This window comes from Amphiura filiformis, chromosome 5, assembly GCF_039555335.1.
Source record: "Amphiura filiformis chromosome 5, Afil_fr2py, whole genome shotgun sequence".
Classification (NCBI taxonomy): Eukaryota; Metazoa; Echinodermata; class Ophiuroidea; order Amphilepidida; family Amphiuridae; genus Amphiura; species Amphiura filiformis.
In genome coordinates, this window is record NC_092632.1 from 68,897,642 (window position 1) to 68,921,819 (window position 24,178).

The following is a 24,178-nucleotide window of genomic DNA, read 5'->3' on the forward strand; positions in this document are numbered from 1 at the left end:
AAAAAAGATGGCAGCCACTTACAAATTGATTATAATATGGAGAAATGAAGTTATTTACAATAGATTTACCCTTTAGTTTATGCTTCAAGTCTTTGTTTATAAAAAACTGAGGGACTTCAAAATCAATCAAAAGTTTGACAGACAATAGTAACATACATAAGGCAAACTTTTAAATCCTTTTTTGATCTGTTAACTTATAATTCATAATGCCTCTTTCTGTTTTTTTTGATTGGTTTACTGCACCATTTTGGGAAACAGGTCACATGAATTTCTATAAGGATCCATAAAAAAATTAAAAGCTGTTGAAAAAGGCGTCTCTTGGCATGTTACAAATAAAAGTGTAAAAATAGGCATTTTTTTATCTATTTTTTATTATTTAGAGTGAAAGGATTTTACTTAAATTGTGTATGCTATGTCTTGACTACCTAAACTTGCCACTAAACTAGCAAATATTCCATTTCTATAATTATTATTTTTAAAAAAAGATGTCAAAATATATGGCTATAATATGACACCTTAGCATATTTTGAGCCATCTATACGAGTTCGCCTATCATACATGACCGGCCATGACTGGTTGTAAAGCTAAGAAATAATTAAAAAATCCTGTACATGTACCTTAGTCTATTCCTTCATTTTCTCATTGTGATAAGTTCATCTCAACTTGGTGTGACGATCTGTACTGGTAGCACTAGCAGTTATTTTTTTGTAATCTGTTTTCATTCCGGTTCTTCGGCGAATCTTCGCTCTTCGTGCTTTACTGTAATATTCCCTATGCATATCGTGGATGGCTTGGCCTATCCCAAATCACCCCGCCAGCACTTTTCCCATTTTAAATCCACACACTTTATTCAGGAACTTCATTCTTAATTTGATCATGATATTTCCTTCATGTTATTCTTATTTTATTGAAGATAGTTTTCATGTAAAGTAAGTTGACAATGACTGAATTCGTGCATTGGCCCGATGCATGCCACAGTAATACACGGACATTGTGTTTACAATCAAACCCGGAAGTAACTGTGTGTCCCTGGGCTGACGTCATCAACGAAAGCGCCCAATTTGAACGATTTCGTTTTTTAATTTAGGGGGGGTGCCAATATCCAATCTTTGCATGGAGATTATGTCTAGCCTGGTACGCTATGCAAATAAAAAATAATCTTTTCTGCTTCCTGACATCATACGCTTTCCATTGATATATAACTTTATTTTCAATGAGGTTCACCTTTAAGAAAACGAAAGAAGATATAAAAAAATACAGAAACAAAACACTTGCAGCATAGTTTTCATTGGTACGAGGGGCGGTCAAAAAGTTCGTAGAACAAGCTAAGCTACTTTATCGCACGGTATTGAATTTGTTCTCATTTGAAAGCTTGTTTTCAAACCATTTAATTTATATTGCAAGAGTATTTGATTTTTGCATTACTGTATATGGTTAGGACGCATACCTCCTTGAATTTAAAGGTACTACCAAAAGTGAACAGAGAGTCATTGTGTAATTTGCTCTCGACGGAGGTGAACTCAAATGAAATTTAACAATGTACAGTTGCTGTAAATGGTGACAAAGTCTGTGATATTCAACAGCAACAAAATGGTCCTTCGAGTTGGAGGATGGAATGAGCATCCTTGAAGATCATCTAGGGTCCAAAAGACTTGCTGACGTCACCACTAATGATATACGTGTTGGTACAGTGGCATTGATAATGAATTAAGAACTAAACAAGAAAGATGAGATAGCCATAGAATTCAACAACTCGGATGAAAGTGTTTTCAAAATAAATAATAAATCCATTAACATTTGGGTATTTCAGGGTGTCTTCTAAAAGGGGGGTCCCCAGAATCTTCATGTAAAAAATGTATACCAGTTGACATAATCAGGTCCACACCTATACACTTGGAATGAGGACGAGACAAGTTTCCAACTATATTTGGCAGAAGGTGATAAGACATACATTAATCACTGGAATTATGAGTCCATTCAGTGGAAGCACCTGGATCTCCCACCCCTAAGAAGATCATCACTCAGTCACTATAGTATAGGTCAAGGTCTTCATTGCTGAATACCAAAATTGAGGCAAGCCATGCATCAAGTAAAGAAGGTTGGTGGTAGGAATGGGACTGTTCTTGGATTGTGTCTAATACACTATTCTCAGTTTGTCAAGCTGTCATTCACGACAGAGGGATCAGATAACTAAAGCAACCATATTGTGGTCCAGGCATGGCCTTCATTTAGCGAAACCTATTTCAGAATTTTAAGCCCTACCTTCCTAATATCAGGTTTGCTGGTGGTCAATGCTGGTGAGCCTTCACTGAAGAGTAGCTCATGGAGCAATCGGAAGACTTCCAGTTTGTTGACATAGAAGGTTTCAGTCAAAATTGAGATGGGTGCATTAAGGTATGCAGTGACCATGTTCAAGAGTGAGATAGAAAGAATATTGCTAGTACTCGTTCAAGTACCTTGTTCTACTAACTTATTGACCGCCCGTCGGGCCGTGTATTGTATGAAATACACTGCTGAAAAATTATGTTGTGACTGCGGCTACTATCGATGCACCAATGCACCAGAATGGACATACATAGAGTTGAGTTTCTCAAATGGGATTGGATTTCAGCAGGCCAAAGTGAGTGCAGCAGATTTAACTAGAAAAAGAAAATATGGATTGCAATGGAGCTTGGCACCCACCATTTTGGAATTTACATTTCCATGTAAGCCATGGTCTGCTCAGGCTGAAGGAAACTGTAAGTGAAATTTAATTTCTGCCTTTAACTTATATAAAATAAAAAGGCCCATCAATCAAGCCTAGGTGGCAACTGAGATTGGAAACAAGTTTTCTCTCTCTTGACCCAGGGGCTGAAATGGTTTGTTTAATTAATAAGTGGCCTATTGTAATTTGTGATTTAGTTTGGTGGTGTAGTTTTTATTGCCAGCTTTTTAGCTAACCTTAATTTGGTATTATGGATAGGTACTAATTTTAAGTGTGCAGAAATAATAAGTCATTATTACTTTTTAGAGCTGTTGCCAGATCTCACAATCAAAAACTTACTTTGTGAAACTCTACACTGTGTATGTGATCACTCTGTTTGGCGTTGTATGCGTGTCAAATTAATACTAGCTGTAATTATGCTCAGTCTTGTGTTGCTGATCCATTTTGGAACTAAAATGCAGCTTTTTGCCCTCTAAAACAGACAAGACTAGTTCTTCCTCTCACCCAGGGGTTGATTTACAAAAAAAGTTACACATAATTGCTCGTGATAAAAAATAGAACAGTAAACAACGCTACAGTGGTACCAAGCAGCCACCGACTCATCGGTGTAAATAATGTTGTACATATATCGGAGCGTCACGACACTGGGCATTACAGGGATTGCGATAAAAATAGAAACATTAGCATCAAGGTGAATTCCCAATATGTGCGCTGATTTTCTGATGTTATTACAAATTCCGATACTACTATTTTATTTTCGGTAGAAAAAAAATTCATGCACACGTGCAAGTAGGTTGGTAAAGTTGCACGCACAGACAAAATGCTGCATGTTCTGACCAGTGCATGCGTGCACGCATGTTAAATCAGTCACTGCATGTTTTGCCGCTACTAAACTCAAGGTGGGAAGAACTATAATCCATCTTTGATCGCATTCAATGCTTATCTGTAGTTTATTTTGATTGTTTGTAGTTAAGATCTAAGCTCCTCATTAAATGATGCAAAGTGCATTACCATTACTTCACTGAAGGTAGAATTTATTTTTATCATCATATCGTGTTGTTTTGTTACAGGTGATGTTGACAGTGAAGTTTTCTTTAGATCTACCTCGCGATCATCAGCGAATCATGCAATGGCTCGGCCTCGTGCAATGACCACGTCTCCTACAGATTTGACAATTACAAGAAATTATGCGGCAGGAACCAGAAGCTGTCAAGTTACCGATGTTGCCCCTCCCAGTACAAGTAGCACCCAATCTTTGACACCTCAAGGATCAAATTGTAGACGGAGAAGAGGCCGGCCCAGTCATAGACAGAGAAGAGAGAGGAATGCAGCCGGCGCTTATGTCGTCTTTAGCAAATGCTGAGTCAAGAACTTGAAGCAGGAAAAACTGTACTTGCAGGCATTGAAGGAATGCTGCAGACTGCGCTAAAGAATCCGTTGTCCGAAGTATTAAAAGCGGTTCATGATATTCAAAGGTCAGTGGTAGAAATCAATCAGACGACGGTCAACTTACAGAGAGATATTACGCAGCTCAAAGCAGAAGTCAGCGCCATCAGTGTGAGACAGTTTGCCATTGTGGATCAACAGAGACGCAGTCGTAATTTGATGAAACGGATTTGGGAGCTTGAACAGGATGAAGTTCCGTTACAGGATGTGAAACGTCAGCGCAAGAACCGCACTTGTAGAGAAATAAAAACCTAAACATTTAACTTTGTATATTTATTTGCAAGACAAATTACTTTTAGCGTAAGATTAATATGAATAGCAAAGGCATGAAATTGTAGTTCAAAATGTATGAATAATTGTACAGCTGAAGTGAAGTCTTGTGAACCTGTTTTTGAGATGGTGTTCCCGATAGTAAGTATTTTTGGTCATTACATACTTTCTGTCTTTATCACAACCGTGTGTTCCATCTAAAGCTGTAAGCTGACAGAATAGGACAAGATGTCCTCTATACTTTTCTAGCTGAAATAAAAAACAAATAATTTAAAAACAAAGTGAAACTTTGTCACAATATGACATGTAGAAGCAGTTACTCAGGGATGATAAGCTTTGTATTGGACCAAATCGTTTCTCTCATGTCATAATATTATCTTTGTTAGTTATCAAATATGAATTTCATAAAATGGTTAAATGAATTGTTGTTAAAACAAGGCTTGAGAAATCTGTCTCAATCTCGGAGTGACTTAACCCCCTGAGTACTACCTGCCGATCTAACATTGCCTCTGATTGGTCAATTACGTGATATCTTCACTTTAATCACCAATCAGAATGGAGCTTTGCAAATAATTCACCCCAATTTTTTTGTGTGGTGAAATTATTCTAACAATGTTGCTGATTGTGCCAATTGATAATGAAAATTTGTTTTTGGCCAATCGGCAGGTAGTTCTCATGGAGTTAACATTTTTTGCTTACCATTTTTGTTGAGCATACATCTTGTAAGCAACCCCAAGATTGATTTCCTTTAGACTGCAATAGGCATGGTTTAGTTGCATGCTATAGCTACATAGCCAACATTGTGAAGGTACATTGGTAGATAAATGGTAATTTGCGTACATATTATTTGTGATTTGTCGATTTCTAAACTACTTGACTTGTTTTTAAATTTGTGAGTTGAGATTTTTTACATAGAGCAGTTCTATACATATAAAAGAAACACATTCGCGCATTATTTTAGCAAAAGCCTGGCTATTAAGGGAAGGGGTATGAATGTTTGGACAGTATTTATTGTGGGACATTAGAGCACAACAGACATATCGAATTGCATTCTGAATACGAAGAATGTCCTTCTGATATCAAATAATTTTTGAAATTAGCAATGTAATACACATTTTATGGCAAATCATTAAAATTGATATTTTTGATATTTAACAGTACTCAAGTAAACTTTATAAATCTGATGATTTATACTTAAAGTGTATGTAGGTGGATGAAAAGTTTGACCTTTTGTATTGAAGATATGGATTTTTTTTCCCAAAACACCAAAAAATTAGGTCTTTTGGGAAAAAATCCATATCTTCAATATAAAAGGTCAAAATTTTCAATTGATCGTCGGCTTTTCCTCCCAGCTACATACTCTATAAGAATATATCATTTACTTCGAGGACTATAAGAATATATCATTTACTTCGAGGACTAGACTGTCATATATCAAAAATTTGAAAAATATCAAATTTTAATAATTTTAATAATTTGTCATAAAATTTGTATTATATCATGAATTTCAAAAAATGAAAATTATTTGATATCAGAAAGACATGCTTCGTATTCAGAATGCAATTCGATAAGTCTGAGGTGCTCTCATGTCCCACAAAAAATACTGTCGAAACGCCATAAACGCTCATTCTAGATCCCTTAATGTAGGGTCAGAAATTTGCAACCAAGTACAAGAATCCTTTCAGTCAGCTACCTGCACAACCGATTCTTTTGTTCTGCAAGGCTCACTCAGTCATTTAATGAGGCAATACAAACGATCGAAATTGGTGTTGAAATGAGCAAAATTTTGAGTTACACCTTTTCAGTGTAAAATTTTTTGCTCAGCCAAATGAAAAGCAATAATTTTCATTTTTTCAGTAAATGGCTGGAAAAACTATAATGCTTGATACTGATTTTTTTTAAAATCCTGGTGTTAAACTTAGGCCTGAAATTCAGTCATTTAGTGTAAGATATTCGATTTTTATAGGCTTCAGCTTTTTCTTGGATCAACCTTTTAGCTTTTCAAAGTAATATAGTTCGCTAATGAAGGATTTTCCCCAACTTTCTAAAGCACATCACCGTGAGCTATATATCATAGTTATGTCAGAATTTCCGTTTGATTTCACCATCTTTAAAAAAAAGATGAAAAAATTTCTAAATCAACACGTGAAATCTAAAGGCTAGTACTAGCATTGTGGATCGATATCCCTGGGTTTAATAGGAATACCGGCATGGCTATAGTGTTGCCAGAACTTCAATATAGCAAAGAAATTCCCAGACCTATAGCGCTCCTACATTTTTATATGATTTGTAAATTGATCAAATTATTGCTTGTAAACAAAATGTATGAGGAAAAAACATTTTATCACACAATTAGGAATTTTTGGCCCCCACACATATGTGGGGCCTATGTTATCATCCAGCCTGTTTCTTTGTTTGTTTGGCTGCCTGGTTGTCCGGGCGGAAGCAAATTCATTAATCCACTCTGCAGCTCCAACGCAGTACCCGATCAACTGCATTATTATGTTTTCAGGGTTATTAGGAGTTAAGAAAACCTAATAATGATAATATTGGATGGCTTATTTCGCATGATACCATAACATATCAGATGAGTCATACAAATATCGAACTCGCCGCTTGGCTCGTCCGATATTTTTATGACTCATCCGATATGTTATGGTATCATGCTCAGCCATCCAATATTATATCAAACTTGGAATGAGGATAGGATGTGGTACCGGTAGCCTGATGGGCTGTATAGTTTTGTGTCATATTATTTGCATATTTCTGAATATTAATGAGCTTATTTGCATATTTTGCCTAAATTGTCATTAATCCACTCTGCAACTATTACTAAGTTAAAGGCAATAACCGATCAGCAGCTCCAACGCAGTACCCGATCAATTGCATTATTATGTTTTCAGGGTTATTAGGAGTTAAGAAAACCTAATAATGATAATATTGATAGCTTATTTAGATGATACCATAACATATCGGATGAGTCATACAAATATCGAACTTGCCGTTGGCTCTTCCGCTATTTTTATGACTCATCCGATATGTTATGGTATCATGCTCAGCCATCCAATATTATATCAAACTTGGAATGGGGATAGGATGTGGTAGCCTGATGGGCTGTATAGTTTTGTGTCATATTATTTGCATATTTCTGAATATTAATGAGCTTATTTGCATATTTTGCCTAAATTGTCATTAATCCACTCTGCAACTAAGTTAAAGGCAATAACCGATCAACTTCATTATTATGTTTTCAGGGTTATTAGGAGTTAAGAAACCTAATAATGATAATATTGGATGGCTTATTTCGCATGATACCATAACATATCGGATTAAGTCATACAAATATCGAACTAGCCGTTGGCTCGTCCGATATTTTTATGACTCATCCGATATGTTATGGTATCATGCTCAGCCATCCAATATTATATCAAACTTGGTTTGGTGATTGGATATGGTGGTCTGGTATGCTGTATAGTTTTGTGTCATGTTATTTGCATATTAATGAATATTAATGAGCTTATTTGCATATATTGCCTACATTTTCATTAATCCATTCTGCAGCTTAAACGTGATAACCGATCAACTTCTAACTTGGTATTATGATAGTATATAGTGGCCTATGTGCTGTATAGTTCTCTGGCATGTTATTTGCATATTTATGAATGTTAATGAGCTTATTTGCATATTGCATATTACTTTTATTCACAAACCTTTGTTATTTACACACCTTTGTGTGGGGGCCACCTTAATTACGAACTGTATAATTACTGTACCGTACTGACGCGAGTATAGTCCCACCTTCGAGTAAAGTCCCACCCCCAAATTTTCTAAAAATTTCAGAAATTTAAAAATTTTTATTTTTTTATTTTTTCGGCTTTGAGTGTCCCAGGACCTATACCTAAATGCTAGGATCATTCATGGTTGACCTAAAAATAAAAAAAATAAAAAAATAAAAAAAAAAAAATTCAAGATGTTTTGTATTTTTAATATGAAAATTGATATTATATTCATGTCATAATCTATTAATGATTTCAAAATGCATTCAAATTCAATGCATTTTGAAATCATTAATAGACTATGACATGAATACAAATTATCAATTTTCATATTAAAATACAAAATATCTTGAAATTTTTTTTTTTTTTTAATTTTTTTTTTTTGGGTCAACCATGAATGATCCTAGCATTTAGGTCTAGGTCTAGGGACACTAAAAAAAAAAAATAAAAAACTTTAAAAAAAAAAAAAAATCGAGAAAAGTCCAACCCCCAATTTTGAAAAAAGTTCACCCAAAAACGGGGTGGGACTATACTCGCGTCAGTACGGTAGTTGCCAATAATACCTATATTTGCAATGCATGTATGGAAAATGGAAAGATTGCAAAGCTCTTGTTGTATTTAGTGCAGTCAGCCACATATAATTAAAAATTTGTTTGAGGAGGGAGGGGGGTTATTGTTGTTGTGTTAAATTGGCATTGATAACAGCAGTTTCATGTAAAATTGACATTGCTTCACTTCAGGTGATTCATGCGGACTAATTACCGTATTTCCTCGAATAGTAGCCCCTGGGGGTATTGCATTTTCCAAATTAAGGGGGTCATTTTAGAACAATAATTCCCATTAATCATTAGGTAAGCTTAAAGCTGAAATGACGAACTATGAACTTAGGAACGAAGACTTCCGGGGTTACGACCAGATTTTCGCCAATTACCGATGCCATTAAATAACCATGTGTGCACCTTGGTAAGCTTATTACACAAGATAGCATGGAAATATCAGCATTTTTGAAACATCTTGATTGAAAAAAGCATCAATGGACTCAGCAAAATGATGGAGTAAATAAAAAGAATTATACAGAATTGGTTTTACCTTCTTTAATAATGTTTTGCAGTGTGTCAAGGGTTTTTATTATTATCAGTACTCAAAAGAAACTCAAAACTCATTTATTTTTATGAATTAGCAATCTTGTTTTCATTAATGATATTCTCTGTTGCTTTGTTTGAGTACAATGTTTTTCACTTGTAGATTAATATTGTTAAGGTTGTTGTGTGTATTCAGAGAATGACAATGGACAAATGATGCCCCTTTTTGTTTTGTAATGTATCCGGGTGTAACAACTTGTGCCACAGTTTGTCCACTTTGAAGTGATTAAGGTACGCACATTTTGCGTACGCGTATCGTGCATCGCGTATTAAGACGCTCATGCATTTGTGTGTGCCTAGCTGATGCGACAGTAATGTCAGTGCACATTTCGTTGGACACAGCTTCAAATTGCTAGCATTCGTTTGAAAGACTGGCGCATACGTGCAAGCGTTTTTAAAAAGATGCCGGATAGATGCACATGCGAAACAGCTGCCCTTAACGAGTTGACATCACTGCCACATCAGGGTGATTAATGGTATAGGACTTGTAGCTAACTTCTCAACCTGATGGTATACAAATTGCAATGGCATAGCCAGCACTTTTTCAGAGGATGAGAGAGGGGGACAAAGCCTAAAAATCTTTATAGGCACAACTTGAAAGATTTTTAGGCACAACGCCTAAGCATACTATATATTGGCACAACGCATGCATGCTTTATTGGCACAACGCATGCTTTATTGGCACAACGCATGCTTTATTGGCACAACGCATGCTTTATTGGCACAACGCATGCTTTATTGGCACAACGCATGCTTTATTGGCACAACGCATGCTTTATTGGCACAATGCATGCTTTATTGGCACAATGCATGCTTCATTGGCACAATGCATGCTTTATTGGCACAACGCATGCTTCATTGGCATAATGCATGCTTTATTGGCACAATGCATGCTTTATTGGCATAATGCATGCTTTATTGGCACAATGCATGCTTTATTGGCACAATGCATGTAAAACCGTGCCCTTTAAATCAATGTTTCTCAGGCATGTGACGAAATAATCCAGAGGTATACTTATTTGCCTTCTATGAGTGATATACAAATATGACGAAGTCAGTGCTCTCTGGATCTTAATTTCTTTGGGTTTTTACCAAGTAATGTAATGAGTAATTTGTCAAACAAAATGAATTGTATCTCTGTAAAAAATGTAATATTTGTGTATAATGTGAAAAAACACTCAGAATTAGATTTATGGTTATGGTTAATTTTTAACTGAAAATAACAATGTACAATTACATAAATGTGATGCGATCAAGCAAAATCAGTCGGAACTCGGAAATATTAAATTTTCAGTTTCTTATAGGATCGTCAAAAGCATTTGCAAAGCTGCATTTTGCAGAAAACTCCAATGAAAATGAACAACCCGTTCCAAAGATATGAGCAAGGAAATTTTGCCTTTGTTTGGCTATATCTCAAAATCAATATTTCCGAGTTCCGACTGATTTTGCTTGATCGCATCACAAATGAAAACACTAGACATTTACATCGATTTAGGCATAGATAGACTTATATGATTGTAATATTTGCTCTAAAAATAAAATAGAATCAATATTTTTGTTATTTCTCCATGAATGTATAACTAAGCAAGGTCTACATCAATTTGACCATAATTCACTTTTATGTCAAACATAAATACTGTAAAATATAATATTAAAGGCATCTTAAATAAACCTTAAAACTGCAATACTTGTTTTGTGTATGTTTCCTGAGTATATTGTGTATATTTTCTGAGTTTAGACTACATATATATACACCCATTTAGTTTCTATTAAGATTTTTTTATAATTGTGGTACATGTATTTGTGCAATAATTATGAGCCGTGGTGGGAGGGTAAAATTTCTGAACAGTGTACCGAAAATTGCTTGCTTTGACTTGGTGTGCCAAAATGGCTTATCCCCTCCTGGCTTGCCATCAAATCCTTGCCCCCTTCCCCCAGCACTAAAGCACTGTAGGGAAATGTGATCTGCACAGACCGTATTCGGGCGGGCGGGTACATATCTTCGCAAATTTTACTGTTGGGTTCAGGGGATTTTCACAAGTCATATAGGTCACAATTTTTAGCAGGGAATTAACTTTAATTTGGGGCATACATATTACATACATATATTATAGGCTTAAAACAATAATAAGCCAAAGTATTATGGGATTTACCAAAAAGTTCCAAAACATCCATACACCCCCTGCACATTGTAATGGAAGACATGACCTTAATCTCCCACACAGGGAATGTGAATTTCAAATGGGATTACCTGAATGACATCATTTGAAATATACACCCACTGTGTGAGAGATTAAAGTCATGTCTTCCATAGGGGTTGTATGGATTTCAAGTGGGTTTAAGCTAGCTCATTCAGGTCTGTGTCTAAAATGACATTTATAACATGTAAGCCTATAGACAAATCCAAATTCATGCATTCCTACACCTCAATGGCAGCCATTAGCAGGGTCCCCGTCGGCTCTATCTCACCTAAAATGTGAAATGATGCGGCCTTGGAGGGTATTTTAAACTGCATTCTATCATTCGTGTTACACGTAGAAAAGAATGATGACAGTTTACAACACAAAAGAATCCAACCTCGAATTTTAAGCGGGTTTAATCCACCCAATTGGGCACTCACAACACCAGTTTGGTGCAAGCAGGGACCCAAAAATGGCCGACAAAATCCTGACCATGACTTGGCTCGTTGGGTTCGTCTATACCTAGTTGGTAAAGTCCACAGTTAATATGAGTACCAACAAGGTCAAATATCATCTACGTCTCATTTGAGGTTGTTTTCTCTGATCGGTGTCTACCATTCTAATAAATATCTATATGTAAACTGGGCTCAAAAAGAAACTTAAAATTTTTCACATCTATGGCCATATCTTGAAAATCTCAACATCAAAATGAACCAAAATTAGACACAGGATTACTTTACTGTAATGACATGTCAATATCCAAATGGTTTCCAGGGATGCCAGTCTTCCGGATATTTCCGGAAATCCGGACCGCGCGTATTTTTTTACAAAATTTCCGGCCGCAAAAAAAAATATCCGGTTGGAAGGAAAAAAAAAATACCGTCGTGTCCGCCCGGCTCTGAAAGAAATAAAATAAAATATACTGCCCTCTTTTGTCAAGTATTTGTCAACTAATCACTCTCATGCTCAAGAGCACGTGCCCGTATGCATGGTACAATACGCAGTGTTTGTAGCTGTACACCTCTAGGGATGAGACGGAAACACGAAAAATGTGACTTGTTGTGGCTGCAAATTCGGAACTTCTACTTCTACTTCTACTTCTACTGCAATACTTGGCATAGTCCATCAGCTTGGATTTCCCGCCAAGGAATAAGGTTGTACATGTGCGGTGAAGGTGCCATCAGTGCAGAAAATTACATGGGCGAGTAAAAAGACCATGGGAAATTATGGGTTGGCTGCAGCTACTGCTCCCTGAACACCTCATAAGATGGTGATGACAAGGTGCTCGCTGGAAGGGTATTCCACCACACCACTGTACGTGGGAAGAAGGAGTAAGCGATACAACTGGATACGTGATGGAATACGTTGGAATTTGTCTGGATGGTAAGACCTTGTGATGGATGGAGCCATTGGAGTGAGGTAACAGGCTGGATTTACTGCCACAATGCTGTGCTTGATCTTGTACAAGAGAAGGAGGCTGGATGTTTTACGCCGCTCTTCTAGTGAAGTCCATTGTAGCTCCTGCAACATAGCAGTAACACTCTCACGACGGTGATATCGGTGGAGGACAAACCTTGCAGCTTGACGTTGGATGTTTTCAATCCTGTTGATGGCCTTGGTGGTGTAAGGATTCCATATGGGGCTGCAGTACTCAACATGTGGGCGCACCAAAGATACATAAGCCCGTTCTTTGAGCTTCTGGGAGGCACCACGAAGGTTACGTCGGATGAGGCCAAGGATTCTATTAGCTCTTGCCGTTGCTCCATTGGTGTGCTTGGTCCATGACATGTTGGTGGAAAAAGTCAAGCCTAGGTATGGGTACTCTGAGACTGCTGAAAGTACACTACTTCCAAGATGGTAGTCGTTTTTGATTGTGTTACGGCGCAAGGAGAACAGCATAGAGTGGCACTTGTCCGTGTTGAATTTCATCTGCCATGTGTTAGTCCATTGGTGGAGGAGATCAAGGTCATGTTGGAGAGTTGTGATGTCTTCTGCTGTGGCGATAGTTCTATAAATCAGGCAGTCGTCAGCAAAGAGACGGATGTTTGGAGAGATGCCAGACGGAAGATCATTGATAAATGATAAAAATAGCAAGGGACCAAGAACTGTCCCTTGCGGCACTCCAGATGTTACAGGCACCCAGTCGGATGACATACCATCAATCACAACTCGTTGCAGCCGCTTGGTGAGGAAGTTTTCCATCCATGATAACAGCGGACCTCTGACTCCATAGTGGTGTAACTTGAGAAGGAGGCGTTGGTGTGGTACGCGGTCAAAAGCTTTAGAGAAATCAAGTACCATTGCATCCACTTGACCTTGATCGTTGAGCGCTTTGCTGAGATCTTGGGTGGTGATGAGCAGTTGGGTTTCAGCATGAACGCCCGGACGAAAGCCGTGTTGCGTAGTCTGTGAGAATGTTATTTTGGTCGTAGTGATCCATGATTTGACTGAATATTATGTGCTCTAAGATTTTGCTACAAACTGATGTGATGGATACTGGGCGATAGTTCGCAGCAGTGCTTCTGTCCCCTTTCTTAAATATGGGGGTTATGTGACCAGTTCTCCATGCTGGTGGAACGATACCTGAGTCCAGGGACTGTTGGAATATGCAGCTTAAGATAGGTGAAATTTCTGTGGACAAGTCCTTTAAAATACGTGAAGGAATTGAGTCTGGACCGGTCGCTTTCTTGGTGTTTAAGGATTGGAGTAATTTAGTAACTCCCTCTTGAGTGACAGTTATACCGTTCATCGCTGGATAATCAGGAGTGCTGAACTTGGGTAGGTTAGAAGTGTCTTCTGATGTAAAGACTGAGCTAAATTGCTCGCTGAACACCTTTGCCTTACCCCTGCTGTCAAAGACTACCTTAGAACCCTGCTTAAGAGATGAGATGCAGCAGGAGTCCTGTCTCTTGGACTTGACAAACCGCCAGAAGGTTTTATTAGATTTGTCCTCAGGATCGTTGAGCATGTTGTTCTGGTAACTCCAATAATTCTGACGGATTTTCTTCTGCGCTGTTTTGCGGAAGTCTTTATAGTCTTTCCAGTCACTTTGATTTTGTGATTTCCTAGCTTTGTTGTACAGCCTTTGCTTTTTGTTACTCATTCTCTTTATGCTGTTACTGATCCATGGGTTGCAATGCCTTGAGCTAGTCATTTTAGATGGAATATGTTTATCCATAACTTCATTAAGCTTTGCAGAAAAGATGTTCCAATTGTCTGTGGCTGATCTTACAGATGAGTAACTCAGAAAAGATTGCTGGAAATTCAACATGTCGGCCTTCATCCAACATGGAAGCCTTGATCGTATGAACGTGCGTTTTGTTTTGACAATAAAATATTAATAAACTTTAAACTTTAAACTTGCGTGTGTGGTATTGAATTACGGGCCGAATTACGATCGGATTTGCTCTTTATCTTGCGATCAATCTTCACAATGGAAGTGGATAGGAAAGCTACCAGGAAACCATAAGTAAGTTGTAATTTTAGCTGTATATTTGTAAATCATTTGCTTTAATTTTTAATCTGTTGACATGTAACTTCCCCCTAAAAATAGCCTCCCCTGTGGTGTAAAATGTGCAGAAACTGTCTGGCTTCGGGGGGCTTCGCCCCCTCGACCCCCACCAGGGGCTTTGCCCCTGGACCCCACCAGGGGCCCTTAAGCGGGCCCCTGGACCCCACGCGGTGAGGGGCGAAAGCTCCACTCGCTACGCTCGCTCCTCTCGCTCCGCTTCGCCTTTAGTATTTTATGAAATATTATTTTCCTTCCCAACTTCAGGAGGCAACTGGCATCCCTGGGTTTCCCTACTGACACAACTGAAATGCGCACTGGCATGGAACCGCTTGGTGTATCACGTCACAGCCTGGAAATTTCGGCAACATAGTTTGTATTAAGATGCATGAAGAAGTCAAAATAAATAAATAAAAGGTATTCGTGAGAGAGTGTTGGGGCACACAGGGGCGTATGTGTCTGTGTTCACCTATGTCGGGTGTATTTATGATTGTTGGCTACGAGTTATTTTTGTGAGGCAATCCTGAGACCGGAAAGTCCACATTGCTGTTACAATTGCTTTACACACACATCAAGTTGGCTGTGACATGTGGTCCATGAAGCTGTTCTGTGTCAGTGCACTTTGTTGTTGTGTCAGTTGGGCAACTGCTTGGTTACTGATATTTGAGTAATCCTGTAATTTTGGTTCATTTTGATGGGCAGGATTGTAAGATATGACCTTGTGAAAATTATAAGTTTCTTTTTCAGCCCAGTTTACTTGTGACTCTTGGAACATGTTTAAAACAAAACTGCCAAGAGGTTATATAAGAGCTTTTGCTTTAAACATGTTCAGGGGCCAATGACACAAAGCATCATCGCCCAATATATTTATGGCAGAAATTGTCATGATAGTAGGCCGAATCCACTAATTCTTCAAGAGCCATGATAGCCATTTTGTTCCGCCATGATTAATAGTTTAGAGAGAGGGGCCAAGGGACTCGGGCTAAGTTAAAAATATGATACAGACGGTTGTTTCTTTCCCACTGCGCATGCGCATGCGCCACAGCAACTCATCAGCATATGGACTAATTTTTGTACCATTTTTGCATATATTATAATTATATATATGCATGTTTTATGCTAACAACTCTAGAAAATCCGGATTTTTGTCGGTTTTTGATTTCAATGTACAGGCTGGGATTTCATTGTAGAGCTTAATAACACATATTCAAGTGCAAGCCTTATAATATGTTTTTATAGAAACCAAAAATAACAGGATATATTGATAGTTTTCTACCCATGTCAAGATGTAGGCATTCAAATATCTAACATATGAATATCAATGGCAGATGACACCACCATACGCCATGCATAACTCGGTGAGCCAAATTCAGACCCACTAGATAGCACAACGCTGCTACATGGTTCTCTTTTTACATTATGTTATAGCTAGGAATGATCTCAACTGGCGGTCATTTCAAATCTCATTACAAGTGTGTCGTCAAATAGTTTAGGAATATGCTCTTATTGTGACTGAGGCTGTCAATGCTATAGACACTACAAGGTTATTGTCCCCACCAACAATAGGATTTTGACTGTTAAATGGAATTGGAAAGACAATTCTAGTACTGTACAGACAGATCTAATATGGTCATTTTCACGGTAAAGGGTGTAACTTTTGATTTTTAGGGTCAAAATTTCAAACCACTTAAATATGTTTCTGTTTACTGAAATCATGCATAGAAGCAACTTAAATTCAAGTAAAATAATGTTTCAAGGCTTAAACCTTTTGATTTCTAATAAAAAATTTGACATTTGCATAACATTTTGGTTAAAATCTAAGAAAAAATGTATTTTACATAACCTCAGAAAATTTTGACATGAAAGCTGGAATACATGTGAAATTCCATTCCAAAGTAAGTCAACAGATATAAGTTAAATTTTATACCATGTTTTGCTATATGTTTGTAATTGCAGTTTTGAAAATTTTTAACATCAAGTGTCATTTACAATGGAAATTTCCAAACCTTAAACATATTTTTTAAGTTTTAATTGGGTTCCTAAAATAATTTGAATGTCTAACTTCATGTACAAATACTACTTGATGAAAGGAACCTCCCAGCCAAGTTTCACAGAATTGGAGTTATTTTTTAGAATTGGCAATTCAAGCGATTTGTGTTTCGGAGGCTTCAGTTAACAACACAGGTGATCATAAAAGTAAAATATTTAGCTAACTACTACAAGTTGACATAAAAAAATAGGTAAAAAATATCACAATTACCAATTTTCATGCTTTGCTTCTAAGTATTGAATTTCAGTTGTGACCAAAATTAAATTATCTCAGCAAGTCATTTTTTTTTGTTTCGGAGGAGTCATGTTAACAATTGTTAAACATTGCAGAAGTAGTTTTTTGAAAACAACAGTGTTGGGATCATCTAAGCTGTTATTTTCTTGTGTGTATTGAATCAATGATTCTATGCGGCAGATATTGTAGATTTATCACACATTAATTTTTTCACCCATTTGTTAAGTATGGTGTTTTTTGCATGTGAAGCCTCCGAAACAGGTTTTTTAAGGTATCAGTATATTTTTCAAACATTAACCATAATGTCAATTTTTTTTTTAATTTATGACATTCTGCACATATCAAGTAATAATTACAATGCAGATATCAGTATGAAACACACCAATTTAGATATGCATAGATGATAATTAAGTTTACTGTTGTTTCGGAGGCTTCATTTGTTTCGGAGGCTTCAATTGTTAACGGAAAGTTTGTATTGGGTCCCATTTTCAAACGGTGATATATATCTCCACGATTTAAAAACATGTGACTTGAGGATCTACTTTGCTACATTTTGATAAATAGATTGGATGAGCTCTTTTATTTATATTTGCACAAGCTTGCTGAACAGTTTGTTTCGGAGGCTTCAAAAAGTTAACGGAAAACGGCTATTTGAAGTCAAGATTTTATAAAAATTTTAAAAGCTTGCAAATCGGCTAATTTTTGTTACCCATTTCAAGTTAAGATAACAACTGTTATAAATCAAGAAGAAGTGAAGAAATAACCAAGAATTATGAACCAAAGCTACACCCACAAAGTTTGTTAACAATTGTTAACGGAAAATGACGCCTCCGAAACGACAAATATCGAAGTCCGGTTCTCAAAAATACAGGGCCGTTCACAATTAAATCTAATGTGGCAGTGTTTACTGAACATATGACTGTACTTTCAGGATAAGAAAAATTATCCATGAACTAACTGAAGAAAACACAGGGTTTTACAAAATGTTACTGTTTTTTATAGTTTTTCCAAATGGCAATATTAAGTACATTTAAGCCTGCTAAAAGTGAACGCAGTAACTCCCAAAGCTGATTATGCTACCCAAGGTAGCTGCTAACTAGATGACTTATGTGGCCAAAAATTATGGAATTCTGTGGCTTTATTAGAACACTACGGATTAAAATGTTAAAAATCCAAAGTTACACCCTTTACCGTGAAAATGACCATATATGAATATGAATAGAAGACAACTCTACAGCTGAATTTATACTACATCACTGAGCGATAGCGATTGGTTTTTAGCCAATGAGGTGGACTCCTTTTGTATTGATCAAATACCAATCGCTTGTCGCTCAGCGACGGAATATAAATTGAGCTTATTATGTAAGTGGCTTGAATGAAGATAGTAGAGCCACATGATTCACTGCAGGGCGTATTTCTATAGGTTCGTTCATACTACCGCCGCATTTGCGATGCGTTGCTTTGCGATGCCGATATATCGATTACTTTTGCCGCAAGTCAACGCAACTCGTCGCATTTCCAAGTTAAAATGTATTTAACTTTATTGCGATATCGCAATGCAGTTGATGCGGTGCGACAACACACCGCATCGCAAAGCAACGCATCGCAAATGCGGTGGTAGTATGAACGGACCTTATTGGTTAGTTTCCGCCTGTACAAAAATAATTATTTACCTGGTGTTGACGCTGTGCAACAGCAAATATGGCAGTAGGAATTTAACATGATCCAATTGGACTTGAACATTATTATTTTATAAATAACACCCATAGTAACTCTTCCATAGGATGGGTTTGGTCATTCAATGGTGATGGGTGAAAGGATTTACAATGTGTTGTAAATGTTAATGAAATGAATGAATGAATCCCAGGATATATAGGTCAGTAACTACCACAGAATTATATACACAAGAACTGGTCATCCCTATACCGATGCGTGGCCGCAAAGTAACGTAACCGTCCCGGCTGAAAAATGAATCAAAAAAGGTACGGCAAGAATTTTTCGCATCACGTGCGTCGAAGTTCACTTTTCAATGTGCAAACTGTAGTTAGGATAATGAAAACGCCTGGTAAGCAAGTCTACTAAATGACATCAAAATCTGAAGAAAAAAAATGGCGGACCGTCGCCGGACCCTTTCCAGAACTAATACAGCATATTTAGCCATTGTTAACATGGGGTCATCAGTTTGAATATTTTCCTTATATAAAAAACTAACACCTCCGCTATATGGTATTTCATGATATAACATTAATGGGAAGAAAAGTGCAAATGCTTTTCGTGTTTCGAATCGGACGAGTAACAAGCTCTATGACGTCATGATGTAAACAACGTCCGGGTCATTAATAATTAATTAGGTAAACCCAAATATGGAAACCTCCAAAACTATGCAAATTCGGGTGCAAGTTAGGTGTCCGACGAATCAGAATACGATCAGCCCACCTCCAAAATTATGCAAATGAGTTGAGGCGGTTATGTGAACACATATACTTATTCTCATCTAGCTTTATTAAAAGATCTTTGGTAACTACCAACTCCAGTCATTCTCCCTCCCTTCCCCATGCTCCCTCATTCTGCTCACCGCATACTAAAGACAAGCGATTTCTCAGACCAAACTGTTTTCCTGGGTGGGGCCGGAGAGGCTATATTGCTTAATTGTCGGTCCAGTCTGGGTCAAGTTGGAATATTTCTATGGTCCTGAGATTTCAAATTCAGATCCTGGATAATAAATGCCAGTGCTACTAGTAGAAAATTAAATTGGTGTCAAGCACTCAAAAAGTCCTGGTGTTTTTTCATGAAACATCTATTGCAAACCAAATTGTGGGATAGGCTTTTACGACAGGAATTCACAACAATTAGTGGGTTTTAGCGGGTTCACCGTCGGACAAGTTTAGAACTGTCCTCTAAATAATAGGCTGCCCCTAAATAAATAGGCTGCCCTGGTGATCACAGATTGACGTCAGATGGTCATTTGACAACGAGTGGATGCGCGATGAGCGTATATATCACTTCATTGCGGACGTGGTAGAGATTATCAGCTCTGCGATTGGTTGTTTGAAATTGAGAGCGCCACATATACGACTGATGTCTTTGCCATCATTTCTATTGATGGTAGAAGTTTCACTAACTCAGATTTCCAATGCTTCACGGGTCAACCTCATCCCCAAGTGGGAAACTTGTGCTAGTTTTGTGGTTTTGTCCCACAGAGATTCATGGCCTTCTTTGCAAGCAATGTTCAGCTAATGCTGAGCCCTCTTCTTTCTTTTGTTTTGTAGCTCTTCGGTGTTCAGATATTCTGACCTTAGTAGGATGTCTTTTAATTTGGCCGACCTAGAGTAGTATTTTTTGACCCCTGCACAGTTTATAAAGTTCTAAACAGTAAAACTTGTCTGACGGCGACAGCGAACCCGCTAAAAACCCACCAATTAATATAGATCCCATTGTCAACTTGCTTGTATCATTGTTTATGCTGTATACAAACCTAACAATAAATCCTTGGTGTATTTTATCTTTCAGTTAATAAATCAAGATGGGGACAACAAGGTGCCAAACCTAAAAAATCATCAAAGAAGACCAGTACTAAATCTACAACTCCCAAGGAGAAACGCAAGGAGAAACGTAAGGAGAAATTGATGGGGAAAAGTCCACGAACACCACTTCCATCACACATACCAGTCAAGAAAAAGGCAGCGCCTTCCACGTGTCCATCGCTTTCACCACCCTCTCCATCAGACAGCATGGCACAGTTGAGTATACATTTGCCAAGTGTGTCTGCATCACCTAATGACGGTCTGTATTTAACCGATTCAAATCAGTGTAGTTCAACGCCTTGTAGTAATCAAAAAAGTAGCGGAAGTAGTAAGAAAAAGGGTCAATGTTACACTCCTTGTAAAGATCAAAGCAATTCCTGTAGAAAACACCTAGCGCTCTCTTCAAACTGCAGTCCACCGTACGGGTCACCTCCGCATTTCTGCTGTACATCCCAGGACAGTTTTGCGCACTCGCACGAGTCGTCCATTCCTCATTTGAGCGTCGAAATGAACGTCAAGAATCCTCAAAAGCATCCTCAGCACAAGGGTCATCATGTATGTCATAAGTATGGCAGCTCAGTGTCTCAACCAGCTGTGAAAACCACTAGCAGGATGAGTATGAGAGGACCAGCTACTGGCCAGCTTGCATTCAAAAGGGCACAGATACAAATCCATCGCCACTCGTTGTCTGGTGTACACCTGTGTGCACGACACAGGCAGCAGATGCAGCACTCTAACGTGGCTTCATGGAATGGAACCAACTCAGTTGGTAGTGCCAGTAGTACTAGCAGTCACAACAGCAGTAGCAGCAGCTCGGATGACATCGAGTTTGGCACGGTGCATTTGACACCCGACGGCAAAGTAACCTCCAGCAGTATCAAGAATTTAGATATGACTACCAGTAAGGCAGCTGTTGTGCAGCTGAAACCATTGTCTAACATTATGCCAGTATTATGTCAGAGAGTCTCGCTAGGATCCAATGATTCAGAATCGCAAGCGATCCTTGGATCGGCTTTGGCAAAACAGGCCAACCTTGGGGCAAATGCAAAGCCATTTAAGCACACATGCTCCAAAAGAAAGCTGGAAAATAAAGAACCTTCTGCACCTCGGAAAAAGTTCAAGTTTGGTAAGACTCCACCTCCAAAGAAAGTTGAAAACAAATCGCCAAACCCTCGTAAAATGCTGAAGAATGTGCCTTCTCCACAAAAGACAGCCAAATCATCAACTCCAAAAAAGATGGACAAATCGGCCAAAGAATCCTCATCTGTCAAAAAGAAAGCTTCCACAACACCTCAAAAGTCACCGAAAAAGAGCACAACTCCAAAGAAGGCTAGGGAGTTTATATCAAAGCATAAAGGTAAAAATTCACCAAAAAAAGCGGGAAGCATTGACAAGTCACAGAAAAAAGTGAACAGGCCACTAGAGATTCAAAAGAAATCTACTGCATTACCATCGCCTAAAAAGAAACTGAAGTTAGGAAAAGGTCCAGAGAACAAAACTGGTTCAGCAGTCACAGCATCATCATCTCCTGCCAAAACAGTTATCAAAAAAGAAGTGGCATCCCCAAGAAAGATGGCGGTCAAAACATCCAGTTTATTTTCATGTAAACCAAAAGTCAGAAAGTCTTCTTCACCAAGAAAGACATCACCTGTACAAATTATCAGTGTGAGCTCACTCTGCCATAAGAAGCCATCACCCAAACCAGCTGCACCCCTCGAAACCGCACAAAAAGAAGAATCTGCACCGAAAGTTGTCGCCAAGAAACCTGCTTTCAAGAAAGTACCAGCAAAGGTGAAGAAACAGTGTGAAATGTCGAAGCAAGCTACATTAGATAAGTTTTTACAGCCCTTGGCAAACAAAGTAGCATCAGCAGATTGTGATTTAAATCAAGAACCGAACCGTGCAGTGACAGGTAGTGATGAAATAGAAACAGGAAACAATCAAACTGACAATGGAGGAATGAGTGGGAAGAGAACGAGTGAGGAAAGTCTTAGGGCGACTCCAAAGAAACACAAAACTGATGATACGTGGGCGATGTCTATTTCTTCATCTCCAGAGAGTCTCGAGAAGGAAAGTAAAGAAGATGAAACTGGTGCAGGAGCTCAGAAGAATATCGGAAATTCTGTTCAGAGCAGCTCAACAGGAATTCTTTCAGATTTACTATTGCAAAGTCCTGTGGATTTACACAAGGGAATTAAATCTGTTACCACAGCAAATCCAGAAGAGCAGGGGAATTCATCAGGAATTCTGTCAGATTTACTATCACAAAGACCCAAGAGTTTACCCAAGGAAACTAAATCTGTTACAGCAGCAAATCCAGAAAAGCAGAGGCTGACGAGGTCATCTAAGCGATGGAATGCACACATGAATTCAGGCGAAATTGTGTTTTCCAGAAGTCCTCCCGAGTGAAGTCTCCTGAAGAGCTCTCTTCACAGATGAACCAGGTAGGAGGAGGTAGCCCGGCAAATCGTTTCAGTTTCACAGAGTCTCCGTCTCAGTCTCCTGCAGAAAAAGATGTTGTTAAATCGTTACACTCAGAATTTGTATCGCAAGAAGCAGTCACTCCGCATAAATCATCACATCGAATGGCAGAATGTCGATATCCCACAAGGAGTTCTCCAAGATTGCTGAAAGAAAAATTTACGAAGGTGCTAACCAATCCATCTCCTGCTACTCCTCCTATAGACCAGAGCAAAATTTGGGTGCCTGCTTCAAAAGATGTGAAAACTGTTGCCTTGGCGACCATATCGGTTGACAAGTCCACCGGGAAATCATCTTTGCTTATCCAGTCTAGTGAGTCCAGCACTAAGACAGCTTCTTCGAAGCCTATAGAAATACCGATAATACAAAATCCGAGTAAAGTCAATGCTTCATCTTCATACGCTTTTATTACTTCTCCTCCTGCTGATGTACTTGGCCGAAAAAGATCATTAGCACAACTAGGCGTACGCATGGAAATCATGTACCCTGATGGCTCCACCTCCTCTTCCACCTTCTCCTCCGCCTCTCGTCCAGACAGGGGTAGAAGATTGCTGAGATGCATCGCTCCGAATAAGAAAACGGCCATGTCACAGGATTTATGTTTCCGTGAGATGCAAGAATTTACCAAAAAGAACATGCTGGCTACAGGGACTCCTACAAACTCTGCATCACAAGGAATAAGATTTGGCACAGGGTCACTTGCATCTCCAAATGCCAATCCATTGAAGGTCAAAAAAGATACACCCAAGGTGCAGAAAAAAGTTGTGAAGAAAGATGAAAATCCTCAAAAAGTAAATGTACCTGAACCAGAAAAGAATGAAACAAAAGAGAGAGCTAAATTGCAGCAAAACAAAGGTGATGAA

The 24,178-nt window shown here is 38.2% G+C and overlaps 1 protein-coding gene across 2 annotated transcripts in view; it reads left to right on the plus strand.

Moving 5' to 3' along the window:
• LOC140153622 (uncharacterized) overlaps window positions 1-23,367 on the plus strand; it is a 41,910-nt gene extending 18,543 nt beyond the window's left edge. For both annotated transcript variants that reach the window (XM_072176413.1, XM_072176414.1), the window contains exon 10: window positions 20,821-23,367. In XM_072176413.1, the coding sequence (XP_072032514.1) occupies window positions 20,821-23,243 (2,423 nt within the window). In that variant the 3' untranslated portion in view covers window positions 23,244-23,367. The remainder of the gene's footprint in view (window positions 1-20,820) is intronic.
• Window positions 23,368-24,178: the final 811 nt, after the last annotated feature.